At 38.8% G+C, this 22,754-nt stretch overlaps 1 protein-coding gene across 1 annotated transcript in view; it reads left to right on the forward strand.

Moving 5' to 3' along the window:
* The window catches only part of thsd7ba (thrombospondin, type I, domain containing 7Ba), a 163,452-nt gene that overhangs the window by 75,102 nt on the left and 65,596 nt on the right, over positions 1-22,754 (forward strand). Inside the window, exons 7-10 of the mRNA XM_073473020.1 lie at positions 2,570-2,770; positions 12,574-12,765; positions 14,883-15,114; positions 21,859-21,974. Of these exons, the coding sequence (XP_073329121.1) occupies positions 2,570-2,770; positions 12,574-12,765; positions 14,883-15,114; positions 21,859-21,974 (741 nt within the window). The remainder of the gene's footprint in view (positions 1-2,569; positions 2,771-12,573; positions 12,766-14,882; positions 15,115-21,858; positions 21,975-22,754) is intronic.

Here is a 22,754-nt window from a genome sequence, read left to right on the forward strand (position 1 = left end):
CAGCACAAAGCCAGCGCACCACTATTAAATCATTATTTCTTTTAGTTAACCGCAGAGCAAAGGACTTGTTTTGGTTCACATCAGATAGCATTAACTGCTCAGCCTTGGGTCTTCATTTTAATCATATTATATCTAAATTACATCATAGCATAAGTCAGATGTGTACTGCTCCCTTGGGCTACTCTACATGTATTTCACATTTATACCAGAGTAAAAAACACATCATCGAGTGTTCATTATGTGTTGCTCTGTGTGCCTTTTTCTGCCAAGTTAGACCTAGAGAAGATTGTGAATTTTTTACGTGATGATAAAAAATGGAAACTGATAATAAAATCAGAGCAAATCTACGATCCTAACAACTTCACAATCTGATAATGAGTATCACAAAACTAAACTAAAAAAATATGCATATTTGCACTGTTTTTGAGACAGTATATTAATAGATTTCAGTGGGATCTCACCTATTTTTAAATTATTCATGATTTCTTTTCACATACCCACAATTGTACAGTACATTTTTCTAAGTCACATAAGGAAATGGTAGTGTGATTCAACTCATTAAAAAAACACACTGTTGGTCTTAATTTAGACTGTTCTTACGCACTGCTATTAACTTCTCAGGGCTAATGACTTAACTGGACTAAGAGTCTGTAATAATAAAATTATCTATCTAACTATAAACAAAACATGAGATTGATGAGCTGAGCGGAGGGACATCACATTTCTGCCACTACAGTGATGTTCAGTACTATAGGTGCCAGCATGGAGCCAGCACACCTCAGCCGGTGGCCTCCAATTTAGTAACAGCAGCAGCAGCAGCAGCAGAGACAGGCCAGTGAGACTCAGTAATTGGAGAGACAGGTGTCATTGTGAAAGTTTTCTACTGTAACTTGACCCCATTCACTCAGACTTACTCACTTCTTTAAACACCTTCTCCTTCACCTTGTCACATTGCTCATTATGTTGCTCATCTTCTCTCTTCTCACTTAGGAAATTGAATACAAGAGGTGATGTATGAGCTGCTTTTATCTTTTTCTACTAGTTTATCAATTAGATATATTCTATGTATCTGTTTGGAATTTTTGGATAAACAAAAATCAAATGAGGAGGACTGTGAGTTTTGTGCGAGCGTTGTCGAAGACAGTCTTTAGATGTGTTATATGTTCAATACTTTTCACAGAACGTACCACTGACAAGATTAATCGAGTTTGCAGGGAATACGGAGCTGGCAGGAGCCTGGCTGGTAAGGAACCAGGTGATGGTCATTAGCTGGAATCCCTCGGTAGACTCGGGGAAAAGGATGGGAACAAGAAGGGCTGACAACTCCCAGCTTGTATGAAATCTGTCCGTTTGCAGTGAAAATTAATTCCAAAATGTTGTCTTTTGGTATATCAAAACATACACTACAAGACCAAATCACATGAAAATGACAGACCTTTCTCAAACTGGAAATAGTCGGCCCAGTGTCTCGCCCAGGTGCATACGTACACACCTGTATGAAGGTAAGTCCCAGTAGGCGGTTAGGAGCCAATGACAGGTTTAAAAACATAGTCATTTTAAAGGGGCGCTATGTAGTTTTGGAGAAGCAATTCAAACTCTGAATTTTTACAATTCACAACAAACTTCAAAAAGAAGTGGAGTACAGCTGTAGGATCTTTAACATGATTTTTTTCCAGAAAATCCACAACATGAACTGGGAAAAGTTCTGGAATAAAGCATTGTAATATGTTTGGGTAGTCACACGTTGCACGTGGTCAGTAAGTCAGCATCGTTCCAGGCTAACTATGAGACGGTTATAGCTAACTTCCGCTCCAGGCTCATTTGTATGGGATTGTACCTAATGCGGGGAACCCTCCATGTGCAAATGGAGTGGAAGTGGGAGAGGATGTGTAGGGGGTGGTTTGAGAAAGGCCCTACCTTGATTTACAATCTCATACCTTATATTTTCCACGTGGAGAGAGTGGAAATGGATTCTATGTCTCACTCAGCACCGAGCCACTTAATAGATCATACTGTGGACAGCTCCTGCCACTGAAATTGAATCTAATAAATTAATGTACCACTTGTGCCTTCATTATGAGATATCTCCTTCAGTGCTAAAAAAGGTGAATAACTTAACGGATGAGTAAAACCACTTGTTTCAGCTGGCAGCATGCCTCTATGAGGCATACTTTCATTTCCAAAAGTATTACCATTCCAGAGTTATTTAGTTTCCAACAACAACAATGTTGTTGTGAAGAAGCCACGGAAAGAACAAACCCTCCTTCTTTTAAACTCCTGTTTTCATGATTCAGCTTTAATGGTTATCAATGAGACATCGTTGCTTTTGTTGGGAGCTGCTGCTGCTGCTGACAAAAGCATAGTTGATAAAAGACCTAAATAATTCATCACAGAGACAATGCCCAGTGAAGACTACATCTTAATACCGTAGCTGTGGCTGAGACGGGTCCTCTAGACTTTTTATGTGAGACAACATGCTTACTGTTGCCTTATTTTTTGTACAGGAATAGCAATAGCTTCTCTGACAACCCGTCTCTGTTCCCTCGCTAACCTTCCTCTTCTCTGTCAGGTTTCCGACAGAGGAGGCGAGAGGTGTTGTGGGAGTCCAGCAGTCCTCTGGAGACCTGCCCCCATCTGGTCGAGTCCGTCCCCTGTGAGGATCCCGTCTGCTACCTGTGGCAGGTCCAACAAGAAGGAAGATGCGTTCCCACTAAAAGCCCCTGTGGTCCTGGAACTGCAGTCCAGAACGTGACCTGTGTCAGCGCTGAAGGTAATGTCCTTGATTTGCATCATAAGGAAGCAGTTCACGTAAATATTTAAATCCTCACTCACACCATGGAGATTTGTCCAGGAAATAAATGCAGAGTGAATTTTTTTTCAGTTCGATGTCATCTTCCTGCTGCTTTTAAAGCACACTTTAAAGGACATTTTGGTAAATATGCTTAGTTGCTTCCTTGCCAAGACTATGATGAGAAGCCATCCTTTTTGTTACTTTTGGACAGCAGCCCAGTCGCCGGAATAAAATGTTGTCACAGTATGTTTCTGCTGATGGTGGTGGCGTGATAGCTGGGCGAGTTGGCTGCCAAGTTTGAGATAGGTTTTCAGCATTTGTAAGCGCGAAACCACTAGATATTTTTGATGGGAAGTCAGGACCTCTTCAGCCGTGTTTCTGTCCTCAGAAAGCCAAAACATAATCTTTTCCTCATGCTAACCGAGTTTTTTTGTGCCTAAACCTAAAACAAACTATCAGCACAGCGTTGCGCAACATAGAATTGAAAAAAATTACCTCAAGAAGTGTAAAAGTTTGAACAATTTCATGGTTTAGAGGAAACGTGCATTGCCAACATTTATTCAGGTGATTGGGTTGTGGAAAGAGTAAGCACTTTTGCTCTATTTCTATTTGTTATGCTAAGTTATGCTATGCTAAGCTAGCTCCTGGCTGTAGCATCATACTTGTGGGATCAATCTCCTCATCTAACTCTTGGCAAGAAAACCAATAAGGCTATTTCCAAAAAAAGTCCAAATATTCTTTTAACAATTAATGAATGTTGTTAAAATGACTGTTGGATTTTCTCTGTCAGCCATCATCCATGTGTTCAGTAATCAAATTATTACACTATAGAAAAAAAAGTAAGCTCAGTAAGTTTAAAAAGGTGCTAAATTCATCAAGGCCACAGTAGAGCAGGCCGTGGTCCAGACACATAATGTTATCAGTGGCATTGTGACGCATGAACTATCAGGTATAATGTGATCCATTGTGCTCAGTCGTATCATCACATTGGGTGATAGGAACATCAGTGTTAATGAAGCATGAATTATTCATGAGGGTCCATCACTGAGTTTATAGGCACAGAAAACATTGGCCTGATTAAAAATCAGAATCACAGCTTCCTGCGAAGCATTAATTGCTCATCTCCATAGATTATAAACCTAATTGCACCCCTTTTTTGCCTGTGTTTTATTATTCTGTCACAATGGATCATGTGTATGTTTGTCAAGAAGGCAGTGGAGGGTCCAGATTTATTAGCCAGCGAGAGAGTGTAATGAGTTTTGACAGGACAGCTAAGAGCGCAAGCTTTGGTGGGTTTGAAGAAAAAGGCTTATGAAATTATCTGCAGCGGATTTATTGTTCGTGAATGTTGACAAGTTGTTCACTGTTCCTTCCTTAATTGGCTTATCGAACTTTCCATTTAAGCACGTTATTTTCTCACACAGTCACAACAGTGTCAGGGCCAAGTTGTTAAGTGATGCAAAATCCTGTAAAGGGGTCTGTTTCTCACACAATGACACCGTAGGCTGGCATAGCAGTGTAAAAGGTAAGGACTAAAAGAATCACTGAGCATGACAATATGAGTCACAGATAATACTGTTTGCACGAAAACTAAAGAACTATTTCCATTTCAGATTAGCGATTGGCGATTATTGAAATTAACGGTAGATTTTAAGTGGAACTGTCATCACGTGTACATCCACAAGGTCGACCGAAAAAAAACATTGCCTGTCTAATCTGCACAAAAAAAAGGCAAAACTACTATAAAATGTTCAAATGGTGCATCTGTTTATTTGATAAATACATATTTCTGGAGAATGATTTTTTTTTATTATGGATCTCTGTCTCTCTATAAATAGCTGTAATAAAATATAACTTTAATGAGAAAAGATGTTCGGCATGCTGGCAGGCCTTGTGTCAAGGATTTGACACCAACTGTGTCAATTCATTTCATTTCGATAAAATGCACCATCTACATGCTCATTACACCTAATGATAACCGAACCAAGCGCAGTTCTAAAACCAACTGCTGCTATTCTTTCTTTAATGAATTGAGCGGTGGACAGATGGAAAAGTAGATAATTAGATGGACAGAATAACGTCTGTTGCTGTGATTCTTGTTTTTTTGTGCAAACATCTCAGTGAACCCTTTTGATCGCGGTCATGTTTTTCTCCAGATAAAATGTGCTTTTAGTTGCTTTTCTGTTATGCTTCACGTATAAATTTACTAGACCTTGGGGAGAGCAGCCACTAATTGCCAGTCTGTCTGCATTCAGACTCATAACATCTAAAGTCTTCCTTTTCAGACTAGAGGAGAGGAGATGATGGACATTTTGTCCGTGTTTAGTATTTAATTTAGACCAGTCTGCAAAGTCTGAGTTTCTTCACAAATTCACAACTGACTGATTAACAACAGATGTTTAATAAGCCACATATATGAAGAGTTTTAAAATACTTTCTAGTAGCATTATGGACTAGGTAGATTATTTCAGTTAAACAAAAGTTGACAGTTACTGTTATTGTCATAGTTTTAAATGAAAAAAATGTATATATTGGAGGTACTAAGTCACTCATTTCCAGCATGTATCAAGATTTAGGTTAACGACTGAATGTTTTATCATGTTCATTTTACATTTTAAATAGACTGTTATCAGCCACCACTCATCCCAGATATTTTCAATGCAGCTTCAATCAAAGCAATCTAAATCCAGCCCTCGAGGTGGACTGTTGGTGGCGTTATCCGCAGCATCTTTTGGTGCCTGTGGTGTCTGTGAAGAGGTTCCAGTAATATTTTACAGTACTTTACAGTTCTGTGGAGAGAGACACGGGTGTCTGAAGATGTTATGGCAGGAATCTTCAGAATGATGGTGAAGAATAAAATGCCTGCAGACATACACTATAGGCTTGGTTTCAATCATTTCAACTTTTTCCAAAAGTGCAGAAAATAGTTGACAGGACAGTGGAGAGACAGAAGAGAAAGTAGTGACATATCTGGAAAGGTGAAAGTATTGTTTGCAATAATAAACAGTGAGCATCTATGATGTTCGTGGATGCACATGTCTATCTATGGAAGCAGCTTGCCTTCCCTTCTAATCATACAATACATTATAGCTGACCTAATGTGTAATGTTGGTTTAAAGTCTGAACTGATTTGAGCTCCCTCGGAAGTGATGGGTTTACGAAAACAGGCTGTTTGCAGTCCAGCTCATCTTGACCTCACCTTACCTCGTTATTTGCGAAAAGATCTAGTTTCACACTGTCCCCAGTTTGAGCTGCTTCCTTGCTCATTTACTGAATTCAAATAGAAGTAACCCTTCATCAGTACAAACCGTCATGTCTAAATCTGTTTATTTTAATTGATTTTAAACCAGATGTTATTTTTTTATACAGTTGAGCTGAGTTTGGTCAAGTTTGCATTTTCTCTACTATCACGTGGGTAGGGAGAAATGGAACATTTCAGCCATTTGGTTCATAACTTTAAGTATTTTGACTGTTTATTCCTCACTTAAAGTAATCTATTTTAAGTATTTATCAATAGTTTAAAGCATTTGTCCACTGCTTTAGCTCTTTCCCGTTTCTTTAATAATGACTTTTAAGTAATTACTTTTAACTACTTGAACATTTTCTCCACTACTTTTACTCACCATTTAAGACTTCTAGCTATTTCAACTGATTATCCATTACTTTGGGATATAAATTTCAGCCATTTATCAATTACTTTTAGCTGTCTCATTTAACCACTCAAGCATTTAAGGATAAATGGTTGAAATACAATGAGTAGATATGGCTACCATTTATACTTAGCTAATATTTTCAACAATTTTCCTGTTACTTTTTTATCGCTAGAATTTTCTGCTTGCTTTGCCAGCTACGTAGTGTTCAGGTGTTAGTAAATGGATATATATAGTATATATACACACGGATTAGAGAATTTCTACCCATTGGCAACAGCAGAAGTATCCCTTGGGGAACAAGGAAGTCACTGCATCAAGAGCATGCTTTTAAGTTTAAAAACTTTTTTTTTTTTTTCATATGGTTCAGTGTATTGAGTCACTTGGGACACGGATTTACAAATGCTCCCAGTGTGTATCTGTGTTGGATGATGATCTCACAAACAATATAAGTGGTGTTGATGTAAACAGTTATTTACTCTCTACTGGAATAAGGTATGTAGGTGTTTGAAGTGGCAGGCACCATTTAAGATTGTGAGCTGCAGTCAAGTAACAGACACCCAAGAGATATGTAATGTTTTTTCCACTTTACTCCCTGATTGAGCAAGCATTTCGTTTCCAATTTCTCTGCAACACTACTCCACATTTCAAGCCTGAAAACTCAGGCTGAGGAAAGTTTTAGATAGCACTTTACCAGCAAAGTTGAATCTAATGGCTATTTAAATTATTATCTTTGGCTGCTCAAGCAATCAGAAAACATTCTCTGCTGCCTAAATGGCAGCTTTTATTGTTTAGCAACGACACAAGGTAATTCCTAAAACCACTCAGTGATGGATGAAATGGAATAGACTGGCCCGGTGTTTGAGGACATTTTGGTTCTTGGCCATGAGTATGACCCAGAGGGATCTACGCCTGGGAGAAAAAAACTTTTCTGCATCAATCTGGTGCATCACATAATCTCTATGTACTTCCCCTCACCTGTCTCCTGCCATCTGCCACTCCACTTCAGGGTGTGTAGATAGAAGCACAGTCCGCAAAGAGCATGGCAAACATCAGTGGCTACAGTATAATATGTATACAGCCACTAAAGAATGTAGCCACTACAAATTAGATCACATCAGTTCATGCATGGACACCTTTATTATCATTGCACCTCATGTTGAAGACATAATTTGTGCTGCTATTAATATATTTTAAATTAACTGCAGTGTGTTTCAGTGAAGTCCCAATATGTTGAATGTGGCACTGTTAGTCACTGATATGGATGAGCTGTTTAATTTTACCTGTTAATACATGATGAGTACTGACACTGATAACACTGGTGAAACTGTCAAGGTGTGATTTAGCAGTTCTCTTGGCACATAAGTTGTCTGGCTGTATGATATGTTTTTTGTTTTTTTTTTAACTTTTTGCTGCTTGATGTTGCTCCTTACTCCGTGAGGTATTGTTGTAAAGTAATAAACCTTTCATAGTTTTAGTGAAGACGGAGCCATAATTGTGTAAAATGTATCTATGCAAGTTTCTGATCTGTCAATAATGCAGAGACTAAAGCATTCAATCTTCAAACTATGTTATCTTCCACTTTGTAAAACACATTGTCTTCCACATGTGCATGTTAGCCACGTGAATAAGAAGTTGTCTTGCATGCAGTTTGGAGCTGGAGGAAAGTGCATCCACAGTTGTTGCAAGATGAGTTAAAAAAATTAAGGCGTCTCCCACAGGGAGGGTAATGGGCACTTATTGTATTCCACAATAACTTTATTGGGCCGTAAATTGTGGCAAAATAAAAGAATTAAAAAAATGCTGTGTTAGTCTAACCCACTGGCTTTTTGCCTCAGGCGGAGTAAAGTTGTTTTGACAGCTCCCGCTCGCTGCACAGCGACCATTCACACCAGAGGAGTGAGCCCCATTTCCTGGACTAACTATCAACCACAGCACATGCTGAGTGCACCTGTGACAGACAGCTGACATGACAGATGTAACCCCTCATGGTTGCATGCTGGCTAACCTTCCTAAACCTACAGACATTTCAGAGCCCAACAACAATAAGTCAGTAGTGTGGTTGCCATCAGCCTGAACTATCCCTGCTCGACTGGTAAGCAGCCCTGTCTGACTGCCTCTGATAGTGAAGTTATGTGATTGACAGGCTAATACAGTAAAACCATTAATTAGTGACCCGGGCTAGTTTGTCAGAGCCCACTTTGATATTCACAGCAATTTTGTCCAATTTGCCTTGTTGCTTTTGCCAACAAGCTTTGTCTTAAAAGCTGCCGCACGCAGTGGATGTGATTATTAACTTTTAAGCAAAGGCGAGGATTGTAGGTTTTTTTTTATATCAACCTGGAATAATAACAATGAGGAAGATTAATTGGTGGGTGGGCGAGCAGAATAGAAATCATGTTGAAATTGTATGCAGGAGGCAGTGGTATTATATCTGAGTAAGAACCCCAACTACAGATCCCTGTATTAATAATGCAAAAGGACCCCTAGGGCAGCCATCTATTTGCAGAGCCCCCAACATGTAGTCTCACACTCACACACATAGACACACATTGACACTCACAAGTGCGTGACTCTGGATTCATGTTATCATACCATTTTTTCTCTTTAGGCAGTGTTTCCAGCAGGCAAAGCTTTGTGGTTCTTTTGTTAGTTTTGTTTGCTAACATATTCATTAGTCCTTTGTGATTTTCAAGCAGAGCGATTGTTGAATAATTACTTATTTTTCTACTGTTTGTTAAAGGATAGCAAACACTTCCACCGTTGGCAATAATACATCTAAACAATTCATAAAATCTGCCTGGAGCATGAGGAAACTGCTTTTTTTCTGCATGACAATGCCTACTTCCACATTCTTCCATACATTTTTAAATGTAAAATGTAAGCATGTTATTGTAAATGTGTTGAAATAGCTTAATATATTTTTGGCTTGGCTAGGGTTAAAGGTCCATTTTCACATCTGTGTGCCTGGAGATTACAACTGACTGAATACCTCACTGGAGCATAAGTGATTTGTCTGTTTTGGGGGACTGTAGAAACATGGCTGACCTCTTAGTAGAGGACCTGATCCCTCTGTAGATATAAGAGGCTTATTGTAACGTAACAAAAAAAAATAAAAAAATACTTTCATACACTGCTGCGTACATAATTAGGCATATTATTTTCCATTTTTTCATAGATCTCCCTAAATTCTACGCAGTGAGCCATTTAACAGCATTGATTCCACCAGTTTGTTCAGTGTTTAATGCTATAAACTTCACTTCACGTCATTGTTGAAAGAGTGCCATATTATTGTTTTACCGCATTTTTGTAAAGATGGCTAAAAACTATGACAATTTTGGCACGTCCTCTACCTGAAAACAATGTTTTACTTTCCTCTACTTGACAAACTGATATTCTCCAGCCATTCCTGTGAATGTAATACAAGTAATAAATGTTTCCTGCTTAACTTGATAAAACTTTCTGCTGGCAGTACCAATTTAAAGTTTTTAAACACTGTATCTCATTGTCCATTTTCACGTTCCAAGTGCAAAATAGTCTCTTATCTCCACATTTTCACAGAAACTACATAGATGGTTAAGATAAAATACTCAGTGTCTGTCCCTCTGAATATGGGTCACAAGGGTTGATTCACAGAATCTATTGCGCATTACCTTTTTTTCCTCTTATGCTCACTTTGTATAGCACTGATGCCTGAAATAATTACCTGGGTGGGAGCCATGGTGAACCAAGACAATGTATTTTCCACAGCTTAAAATTGCCCTGCCAGTTCAAAACAATTATGTAAAGTATGAGCACAGGCAGTTCCTGTTCAAGTGCTACAGCCTCCAGATCTTTGCTCATCTGGTGTATTATAATATTTTTCTTTAGAGTTTTAATATAATTGTACTGTATTTTATAACACTAACTTCATCACTTCACTAACCATGTAATACAGTATTAAGGGAGGAAAAGTTTGATCCATCACCAAAATAATTTGGTAGCCACAAACACAGCTGGAGATGTCCCAACTTCTTGTTAAACATATCCAGGTTTGTTACCGTGAACATGGTTGGAAATGATCCCAAGGCTTCTGAAAAAACATTCATTGGTGTGACACTTACAAATGTTGAAAATACAATCTCGAACTACAGGCACTAGCTTAGCAGCCTTAACTCAACCACCATCCCCGCTGCTGTCAGGTCAAAAACATGTAATGTGCGCATGTTGTAGAAATGTCAATACGGTACGTAGACATGCGACAAATACAAATGTGAATGTATCAGCGGTTTGCAGAAACATTAAAGGTGCAATATGTAATGTTTTTGTTGAAAATATTCAAAAAGAGATATCTACTGAAGTTCGCATGTTAACCAGCTAGTCCTGGCCCATTCCAGTCCAACGCTCCTGTGCTAGCGGTGTAAACACCAACACTCCAAACTCCCAGTCAGGACCACTAGATGCACGGCTTACCGAGCTAACGGCAGCTACAGTTAGCAGCGCTCTGGTGACCCCTATTTGTTTTGAGTATGACTACAACAGCTGGCCAATTTTATACATATTGCACCTTTAACTGCCAGCATTTTATTCTGGCGACTGGGCTAAAAAGTATCACTTGCTCCAAATGTTTGAGAATAGTTTGTTTGCTAACTCTCATCTTATGTCTAATCGCATTTCAACTAATGAAAGGTATAATGCAAACCATAGCCATCGGGACTTTAACAGTACTTTTAGCAAACTAATGTCTCCTAGTGGATATACTTTGATGGCTGGAGATCTCTGACGCTTTAACTTTACGGGCGAAAGGTTTTCAGACTCCCCGAGGGAGTGTGTCACATCTGTCTGATGAGGCGATACTTACGTTTTTCGCTCTCCACTGCCCTCCTCTGCATCAAGGGTATTCATTTGGAAAGGAAGAAAAAGACAAATTGATGACAAATCTGCCCTGGGGTTGTTATTGTTAAACCATATTCCATGATGTAGTGGCAGAGTTCAACCGAGTTAATGATACTGCTGTGTGTGAGCGTATATCCAAAAACAAAGCCTCGGCTGCTGCTGGCATGCCTGTTTCTGAAATTGATCTCTCCCTCTCTCCTGGACACGGAGACCTTAGAGAAAACTGTGGCACTGCTAACTCCAACAACAAAAAAAATCACAGGACGGTATTTTTCTTGGGGTATTATTCGGTCATTAGCATTCATGTGAGAATATTTTTCTACAATTTAGTTTTTAATCACACAATAAGAGAGTCATTATCATGGAAGTACAGTAAAGAGAAAGGGCTCTGTCTTTCCTTTGGCTGTCTCGCTCCTGAACGAAGAGTTAACTGGGAGCTGTGATAAATATTTCATAACATGACTGCGAGATGAAGGCTCAAGGATGGCTTTTAAAACTTGCTCAGAATACCAATGGGATGGCCTTATAATTTTTTTTTTAGATAAAATGAAATTCTAATTGTGTTTGACAGAATTTTTTGAACACTTAAGAAGGAAGACTGCTTGAGTTTGGTGTGAATCTTTTATCGAAGAGGAGATTCAGTTCTCTGAAAGGATCAAAATCATTTTGCATTTGGTAAACTTAAGAACATCGCCATGCTACAGATTATAAGAACCAGTTCTCAATCTTGCTGCTATTAACAGCCAAGTAGGTGTTTTCATATTCAGACGGTATCTAGATTGAGCCTGATTATGTTCACATGCGTCAACAGTGAGATCCCATCCTGATCTATGTCCATGTCAGAACTGGACACCTCATCAGCACCACATCTCCTGAAAGAAAACACAGAAAAACAGTAAACAGCCCAAACACGAGACAACGGTGACAGGCCCCGCATGCCAAAGTAGATGACCATATATTTTTAGTTGCGCTCTATGAGAACTGCATTTACACTTTCTGTCAATGTGATCAGAATGAAACCAGGCTCAGCTCCCGGAGGTTGTTTGTGTATTTGGATCACAATTAATCAGTCTTCATTCACATGTGCATTTTTATGTGGACACATACTGCTCTGCAAGTTTTAATCTGATCAACCCAAATATATGAGATGTTATACTGTTCTACTTTCTCTGTGCTTCTCATTAACAGTGTAATAGGCCTCATCTTGTAAGCTGATATCTCCATTTCAATTTTCGTATCTCAACTTGTCTTCCTCAGGGGAAGATGTGCCCGTTTCCCACTGCGAAGGCGACCCTCCCCCCACAGAAGTGGCCTGCGAGGTGGCCTGTTCTGCAGACTGCGTGGTCGGCTCCTGGTCTCGCTGGTCAGCCTGCTCACACAGCTGTGCCACCAAGAACGCAGAGGGCCGACAGAGTCGCACTCGCACAGTGTTGGCCCTCCGAGGGAAAGGTAGAGGAACGCGCTCTATGTCTTCTTTGGCCTTCTAGCCTATGTCAATGAATTGTTCACATTGCATTTGTGCCTGAGTCACATCAGATTGATTTTCATTAGCAGTGATGGTTGTTTAAAAGTGTGTTCACGACCGGCGAAGCAAGTTTGATTGCTTCAAAAACATAATTTGTGTTTATTCACGTGAGCGTTTATACACCTCAAACAGCCAGACTGCTTTACTGTACATTAGTCGTAAGCTAGCAAGCAACGGCACCGAGGGTGTGTATGTTTGTGTGTTTGAATTTATGTCACTCACTAAACTCAGCACTCACCAGAGACTCCTGTTCTTAGAGAGACCCTTAGTGGCAGAAATTGCATATTGTGCGTGACAATACTAAGCGCTACCAGTACTAAGATTTCGATACAAGTCTGTCCCGCTAAACCTACAGCGAGGTTAAGAGGGACAGAAATAAAACACACAGTAAGAGTAGTTCACTAGATGACAGTACTGACTTCTGAAAAAAAACATTGAAAATAATTTAAATTCATTTGCAAAAGCTGCATGTGGTTAGAAAACAAATTGCACTATGACTTCTTTCAAAATGGAGAACTCAAAAACTGCAGGATGTATTATACTGTCAGTGGGAAACAAAACTAAGAAACCCATAGACAAACTCAAAGCTCAACTCAGCAAATAAAAAAAAAATAAAGATTGATTGAGCCAGAGTTTTTTATCAGAATGTTTTCACCAGCACTGCGGGGTTGCTTTGGCTGTTGTTTCTGTGGATTTCTTATGGAGTCTTATTTAGACATTTTTCATCTGAGAAACATTTGAGGTTTGAGTTGCCCATCCATTATCGAGGGGTCTTTTTCCGGCCAGTATTTTTCTGCAAGTGTGTTTTTTGAGTCAGACAGCAGAGCCTTGGCAGCCAGCTCCTGCCCATTAATCCCTGTAACCAAACACATATCTGCAATAACAGCTGATGAAAGAATCTCACAGCTTAAGTCAGGTTCCAAACTGTGTTGTTTATTACTATGTTGCTGGCTATCTGCTTGCTGGCAGAGGTGCAGTGTGTGTATGTGTTTTTGTGTGTGTGTGTGTGTGTGTGTGCTGTATTTTTGTTCATACGCCGGCTTGTTTTTAAGACTGTGTGACAGTAAAGAAAACTACAGAATGCAAAACAGACTGGAAGCTTGAGGTGTTTATTCGGTCTTGGTTCGGTGACAAACTCATTTTCGCCCTTCTCTGAGTCACTTTAGGGCACTTACCATTCTCCAGATGACACCTATGATCCTACTTTGTGTAAACTACTCCTTGCTTTTAAAAATACGCAGACAAAATACCAAAATGTAAAAATAGCACAACACAGTGAGGCTGTCACTGCACAGAACTGAAAGACGACACTGTGTAAATACGCCTAAAGTTGCAATGACTCATTTCCAACGTGATGATATGCTCGTTATCCCATATTTTGCACTGTATCTCGCACTTAAGGTATATGCACTCTACTTGTGAGTTTTTGCCTCACACTGGTTACAATGAACTGACAGTGTCACCCGTCTGCAGGTAGAGAGGAAAAAGTCACATAGCACTAACAATGCTGCACTGTGATATTATTATAGCTGTGATTCCCTACTGCACCATCTTGGTGAAAAATATAAAATAAGTTTTTACAGATTTCATGCTTTCAGTATTGTCATTCAGGACGCATATAGAAGAGCACAGTATGTTTCCAAATAATGACTAAAAAATATGTCACATAGGATCCAGGGACTGGAAAGGATTGTTATGGTGTAGCTGAGGGCAGTGTTTAAAATGGCCCCCGAGTTGTGTTGCGGTGACCTTACTGTGACTTTTTATTTGTAAAACAAACTTCTGCAAGTTTTAACTTGTAATGTGTCTGCTCAGCTAACCCGAACAAACATTTGTTTTTGCCGCTAAGCAGCCAGCGGTCAATGACAATATTAGCACTTGACTTCCAGCAACTAACTACAGCTTGTTACTTGAGGTGAAGTTTATTTTTCTATTCTGTGCAAATCACATGCACACCCTACATAATAATGTTGATTTGTTGAGCTAGCAAGCAAAGCGCTGTCTTTGACTCTGTGATTTTGTCCTGTGCGTTGGTGTCCAGATGGGAAAGAGTGTCCAGCTGCTGCAGCCCTGGAGGAGTGGAGAGTCTGCAATGACCACCCTTGTATGGTGTTCTACTGGGAGGCCTCAGCCTGGGGTCCCTGTATCGAGGACGCCTCCATGGATCTGAATGGAACCAGCTTCTGGAATGGGACCCCTACCTGTGCAGTGGGTGTTCAGATCCGCAAAGTCAGCTGCACGAAGGCGAACGTTGGACCTGTCATAAGTAAAAGGTAGAAGCTCTCTTACCAGGCATATAGTGTAATTTCTACTATGTCTATGGCAACGCAATAGAACCAATCAATGTGTTTGTTTACAATAACTTCCGGGTAGAAAACCCCAGCATCATGTAGCTTACATACACTTTAAATGTCTATTTTATATCATCTTATTTCAAAGCGTTTCATTCATTTAAAATGCATGTTTAAATCTTTCACAACTCACTAACATCAGGTTGGAGACCTAATGTATCTGTTGGGCCACAGCAGTGAGGTGCAGCTTGTAACAGTTTTGGTCTGTGTTTCTTGGTTGATGATGGAAGCTTTGAGAGTGAAGCAGAAGACAATGAAGTTAGCCAAATTAATTAATTAACTTAATCTGCTAGGTCTGGATCTTTATATAGATCTTCATCTAATTGTTCTCACTCACAGCCACCTAAATAGGCCTGACTTTTTACAACAAGATGCGTGCATTATTCACTGAGAAATAAACAAAAATGTTTTTAAAAAATGCCCTAATTTACAATGTTAAAGAAAGTGAAAAGTAAATTCCTGGATCTACCCTTTTAATCCGGATCCATACCAAAAGTTAATTGGGGTTTATAAGGGGCTGAGACCCATCCTCCATCCAAGTTTCATGTAAATTTGGTCAGTAGTCTTTGTGTCATCCTGCTGACAAACCAGCCAACAAACAGAAACGGAAAGATGAAAACATAACCGTCTTGGCAGAGGTTTTTATCCACCAGTTGTCTACCCAGAAGCGATTCTATCTATATGTACTTCACTCCTATAATATTATCACCCACATATCCCCTTTTTTATATATATAACCTTTGAGACTTTCAGGCAGTGCTGTGTCTTTACAGTTTGATGTGTTAGGTTGCAGGCATGGAGTGGCAGGCATGTTTTTCAGCATCTGTTCAGAGGCGAATCGATACATTCCCTTCCTCCTCTCTTCCTCTTGTTTACCTTTGGACGGTATTGAGCTAGATGTACTTACGTACATGTTGGCTCCATTTGTTTAACGCTCTTCCCCGCCTGCTTCTTTTTTTCAAATTGTAGATAGATTGATTTGTTTTTTATTGTACCCAAAAGGGATATCAAGCTTTGTGTTATGTTTTTCAATTGAAAACGAGGCCTAGAACACATTAAACAGGTGTTTTTTTAAGTGATATGTCAAAGTAATTTGAAACTTAGCCGGAAGAAAAGAAGTGAATGAGTGTTTTGCCTATTCTGAACAGTTAATAACTAGAATTATATGTCTATGCCAGCTAAAATGTCTATAATGGATTCATTATACTAGCATAAGAGTTTCTCTTTGTAACAGAATATTTTCTTCTAATATCCTTATCTGACACTGCTACTTTGCTTAGTTTTAGATAGCAGGAAATGGTTCCCCAGAGAAACATGTGGAAAACTCATGGATGAGGAGTTAAGAGCTTTGTAAAATCTGGCGGAGGAGTTGAGAGGTGATCTTGTTTCTTTCACAGAAATCATTTAATCATTTAAAAAAGCGTCTGACTTGAAGATATATAGTGTATGCTTTTACTTGCTGACAAATGACCCAGAGGACTTGATGCACTGTGAAACGATACCCCCAGAGTTTTGTACATTGAGCTCTTCTTCTGTGCTTTCTGCCTGTGTTCAGGATTGTTTTTTATGTGAACCTGAGATTCATTTTGCTTATGCTCCACCATTATCTACTCTTCTTTCAGCAATACAATATCAAACACTGCTAAGGGCTTTTGTGCTGTCACCGTAATGATGTTATAGCCCACACCAGGAAGATAGATTTATAAATAATTCACAAAGTTTGCCCTTCTTTAGCTCGATATATTATTGACAGGGCCATAAAGTGGATTATGGAGGCTTTTTTCTTATGAGCGCCCTATCTCCCACCACAGAGGCTTTAATGAAAGCTGTCATTTCTGCCTCCCCAACAAATCTCGCCTGTACGGTATGCTGTGAATTCAATCACTTCTTTGCTATTCATATCTAGCAGCAGAGTGTTCATTTAATGGAAAAGCACCTAACACATAGCCCTGCATGTTGCTGCCCATCATAGTTGATTTCGATTATCAATAACAAGTGTCTGGGCCTTCCTGCTGTCTTTACAACATGTGCAGAGACATGATCAAAGCTTGACTGTGTCCATATAGAACATACAAAAGAGAGATACTCTGTGTTAGCATGTTTCCTAGACTCACAGGACTGTCATTTTCACTGCTTTAACCCATATTTATTTTAAAATGTGTTCGTGCTGAGTATTTCTAAATTGTTTCTATCTAAGGAGCAGGTGCTTCCTGAATATATTTGATTTTGTGCTGCTTGAGAAGGGTCAGCTAAGTCAGTAAACATCTAAGCATTTCATGCTTAGCAATAATCTCCGCAGTGAGCAGTGGCTCAATGAAAGGTTAGTAGGTGTTTCTCTGAATCATTACGGAGCCCTCAGGAAAACAGTGGATTGATTTTTACTTTAATTTCTGCTCCCCTTTGTTTCACATCGAGGATAACATATTCATTAACAAGCCAAAGCAGTGGAAATGAGTGTGCAACGCACAACAATCTTTATTATAGATGAGGACTAAATGATCTTTTCTCCAACAAAGCACTGTAATGAGTACTACAAGGAACTTTTAACTGGTTATGAAACAGTCTAAATTTGATACTGAGCCCTCTATATGACCTACATAAGCAAACAAGACCATCAGCAAGAAGATTGACTATTTCTATGAAGCGATTATAGTCATTCTTAATTAATGCCTGTCACCGGATGGGATTCCGACTTATCCTGGTTCGATAAGTCATGTAATTAAAACTATTTTGGTAACACTTTATAATAACTGTCTCAAGACTCACTTGTCCAGACTTCACCTCGACCCTGCATAGCATGACTCCCCCCCCCCCCCAAAAAAAAATGATATGCACTTGTATGTTCTTACCCTTAGCACTTACATCATAGCACTTTTGTAATTATGGTATCCTTGATAAATACCAGCTACTTTGCTCAGGTGAGGGCTCGAAAATTGTTTCTGTCTTTTCTTTTCTTTTCTTTTCTTTTCTTTTCTTTTCTTTTCTTTTCTTTTCTTTTCTTTTCTTTTCTTTATCGACGGTGATATGTTGTGGTTTCTTTCTTGTGACAAATGTACTTATTGTAAGTCGCTTTGGACAAAAGTGTCTGCTAAATGCCCTAAATGTAAATGTAAATGTAACCGTCATTGATAAATGGTACATTTATAGCTAGTTCAACTGTAGTTAATGGTTAGCTCACTGTTAGCAAACAATGAAATGCTAAGGATGAATTGAGGAGTCTGACAGCCTGAGAACAAAAAAAAACACTATAGTCTGGTGTTATGGCATGAAGACAATTGTCTTGTATTCAATTGCATGTTTCATTGTCGTCATATTACAGATTTTTTATCTTAAATAACCTTAAAATGAATATTTGAGTTTATTTAATATTACCTCATCCTGCAAACACCTGTGTTTCAAAAAGGAAAATCACATCAAACATTGCTTCCTGCTTTTACCCGCTTCCAAAACAAATGCAAATGCTAGCCAGGTCAAGATGTTTAGACAGGAGGCGGTGCTGCAGTTGCCAGAATCAACACAAAATTACATTTTCTTGTAGCTGCTTTAATATTCAATTATTTTTTTGAGTTATGATGTTTGTATTAATTATGTTCAGATGCAGACAAAGTACAACAGTTGGTGCTGGGGTGTAACAGTAAATCAATACTTACTCAAACTAAAATATTAACCTGCATAAGTATTTAACCAACCTGTAATTGTATGAAAATGATGAATTAGGTATTGCAAAGAGACAGTCAACAACGTATGAGAGACATTTAAGGTTCCCAATACTAAGACTGCAAGTGTGATTCCTTAAACTTTGGCGCACCGCACAATATTCCCTCAGCTGCTCTGTTACGTTGCCATGCCCTCTGGCATGCATCACTGCAAAGAGGGAGAGAGAAGAGGAGGGATAAAGCTGAGGAAGGTTGGGTTTTATGTATCTTGCCTCCTTATGCTTTGGCATACTTTGATCTCATTCCTGTGCGTGCTGGCTTTCTGCAGTTGCTAGGATGTGGCACCATGCTGGGTCTCTAGTGAGACCTGGATCTGGTTGTCGAGCAAAGGCAGTCAGTCACTTTTTTAAAAAAAAATGTGATGTGTGTGTGTATGTGAGTGCACATGTGTGTGTGTGCATGTGTTGGAGGGGGGGCGGGGGGTTGGCAGCTTGTTGATGAAGACATCAAAGCTCAGACTTATTTGATTTTACATAGCAGCATTAATCCGCACCACTTCAAGGTTTCACAAGGCACAAAATGAAACACAGCCAAAGGGTACATTACAGATATGTTACACAAGATGTGTAGCAGCTGAAGTACAGGGGGAAAATATTATTAATTTTCTATTTCATAACAAAGAAATTGGTAAAAGTCTGTGCAGTCCACTTTGAAACCTGGTTACGGTGTCCTTGGTGTGGCAGGAATGATTCATTGGTAAACAGTTTGCATATCCTCACTTTTCTCAGGTTTAATTAGCAGCCATGCTGTGGACTTTGATTGATTTTTCGTCCTAGAACACTTTGTCTCCTTGGAGGCAACAAAAGACTTCTGTGGCTGCTCTGCACATGTATATGGAGAGATAAATGCACTCACCTGGTTGTTTAAACTGATCCTAAATTTGTTTACCCTACTTTTAGCCACGCAGTCCCAGTAACGAATCTGATAGGTGTAATCTATGTCATGTATTACACATCTTTGCATCTGTAAGGATTTATATACTGAACATTGTGATTTGTTTGTAATGCAAATTAATCATTTTCAAACCTTAATTATCTTATTATTTATTGGCCCCCTGGCAGCAGTGGAAGAAGCTGAAAGCACCGACATCAACTGTTATCACCTTATAAAGTTGATAATTGCCTGATCAATGTCTGAATCCAACAGAAACAATCATCATGAGAGATTCTAATTAATACTGAAGGGGATAGAGCGCTGTCAAAGGTTTGTCGGACAAGGAAACATAATGATTGGCAAACGTATAGAGAGTGATCTTTTTTTTAAAAAAACTCTGAACAAGAAGTTTATATTCTTCTGTATTAGAATTAGAAAAATGTATTACTTAAGTTATACGAGTAACATGATCCTTTAACTAATTTTATGTGTTTAATCAGCAGTTTTCCTCCTTTCGTGACTTCTATTGTACAGTTTCCTCACCATTATGATAATTCTTTATCAAGAGCCCTTTTAATAAGTGCTGGTTAATAGGTTACAAGGCCCCTTTAAGTCCTTGCAAGATGCTTATTAACATTAAAGAAAATCCTTGTCCCTGATCAGCTCCTCTGTAGAGCTCTCTTTGGCTCCCACAAACGGGGTAATTTACCTGGACATACATTATTCATTTTCTGTATTCATTTGGCTTATTTAAAAATATTTGATTCTATTATCTAAAAACAAGTTGCATGTTTTCTCAGTCACTTACTGTTTCTCCATTGTCTCTATAGTTTTTTATTGTGATAATGTCTACCCTAAGGCTGTAACTCTTTTTACTATTTGTTATTGTATTGTGTTTTCCAATTGTTTTTCTGAGTGGACCCCTTGAAAACAGAGTGATAGCTTAGGGGTTTCATGATAACAGTCTGACTACAGTAGATTTTCACTACACAATTAGCACGGCAAAATGAATTCACGATAACAATACTACCACGATATCTATAGAAAACAAATGCTAGCAATCAAGTCTAATCTTTAACTCTGTTTACTGTGTTTTATCTCTTTTTTTTGGCAATTAAATTACCCTCAAATTATGAGTGTAGGGAGGTGTAGAGATAACTGTATAAAATGTAAAAAACCTTAAGAACAATTACTATCAACTACTCAATTGCTAGTGAAAAGACAACCAGGTGAACTCAAACAAAAGATGCACAAGGTCGAAAATCTCCACTGGATTTTTCAGAAGATGTTATCATATGCAAATTATTAACATTATATCAATATTTCATACTTATATGTTTAATTAATTATAGCAATTTCAGCATCCATTTGTATTATTTAGTTTTGTTTTGGTCTCCTTTAACTCCTGAGAAAAATACCTGGCTCTTCATTCTTACATGCTCCTGTACTATATTTTCAACCAGTCCCTCACTTTGTCTGCTGTTTAGAAATTGTGTGGTAGTGTACAATGGTTTCTGTCAGAGCTTTTCACCTTAAACCAGATTCCTGTTGTGGCTGAAAAGGTTGATGAGAATGAAGTTGGGGGGGATGGAAATCCAAAAATGATCCAAAACAGACTAAAAGGCTTAATAGAGCTGGGAGGAACTGCAGAGCTGGGTGATAATTCATCACTACAAGCCACCCTGTTCATATTACACATAGTGTATTTGATCTATTGTTGATATAAAACATTTTTATTAGTGCAGCTTTAAGATAATTGGGTTTTAAACCTGACAATGAACTATAAAATACAGGCACTTATGCACTTGAGTAGCAGGAGGATTTTTCTTTTCACAGAGCAATATTTGTACCCTGGGATGCAACTGAACATGTGAGAAAACTGTAAATTTTTATATTTGTCCACCTTTTGCCTGAGCGGGCAGGCAGGGGGACATGTGATCAATCATGTTTTCTGTGGGGAGATGTGTGCTGTCAAGGACAGGGCAGTTGTCCTGTTACCAGGGCAACTCAGGGCGTTTATCATTCATGGCCTGGGGGATGAAGATAATTTAAGACCTCTGTTTGTTTGTATGTTTAGGTGTTCAGATTCTTCTCGTCCAGAAACCGTCCGACCCTGTTTGCTTCCCTGCAAGAAGGACTGCATTGTGACACCCTTCAGTGAATGGACAGCCTGCCCGTCAACCTGTGTGCCAGGTAGCTCTGCCATTCTCTGAATTTTCTAATGCCTGTCTTGTAGCTTGACAACCTTTTGAAAACTAGTCAGATATCCATTGCTACAGTAGCAGGACACAGTATGAGGAAAGCTTCATAAAATATGAGGTACTTACTGTGTCGTATAATATATGTATTAGTAAGTGTCACCAGAGACTAGAAATTGAAAATGTTGCGCTCTCACTTAATGTCCGTGGTGTATTCAATGATTACATTTAAGTGTAAATGACAGTGTTAACTGTCCATTACATTAAGCTGACACATCACGAGGAAAATGGATATTTAATGGGTTTCAATATGTGTACTGTAAGTATTTTGGAAATCCAAAAGTATGTAATTGTTTTTTAAAGAATTGTGCAGCCATCTCGTCTCTGTAAATATGCTGTAGTCCATTGGGTCTGCTGATGATGTAATCACTTTCTTAATTGCACCATTTTCAATGTTTAGTAATTAGTGTTGTGTAATGAGCCTTGGAGCGGGAGCCAAATGAAGCCATTACAATGTGATGTGTCCGAAAACAGACTGCAGTGAAGTGGAGGACATTCCAGCCACAAGGGCAAGCTAATAAGGATCAGATCAACTTTAAAATTATCTGTTTCATAGCCATCTCTTAGAGATGTTAGACTGCACGTGTGATATTTTTTCTCTACTTATTGATACATTTCGACCTCACTTATACTACGTATGTCAGCCGTTTGTCCCAGTATCATTTCCCTTCCCCTTCCTCCTGTAAAACATTAGCTTAAATTCAACTGTGCTACT

This window comes from Pagrus major, chromosome 9, assembly GCF_040436345.1.
Source record: "Pagrus major chromosome 9, Pma_NU_1.0".
NCBI lineage: Eukaryota > Metazoa > Chordata > Actinopteri > Spariformes > Sparidae > Pagrus > Pagrus major.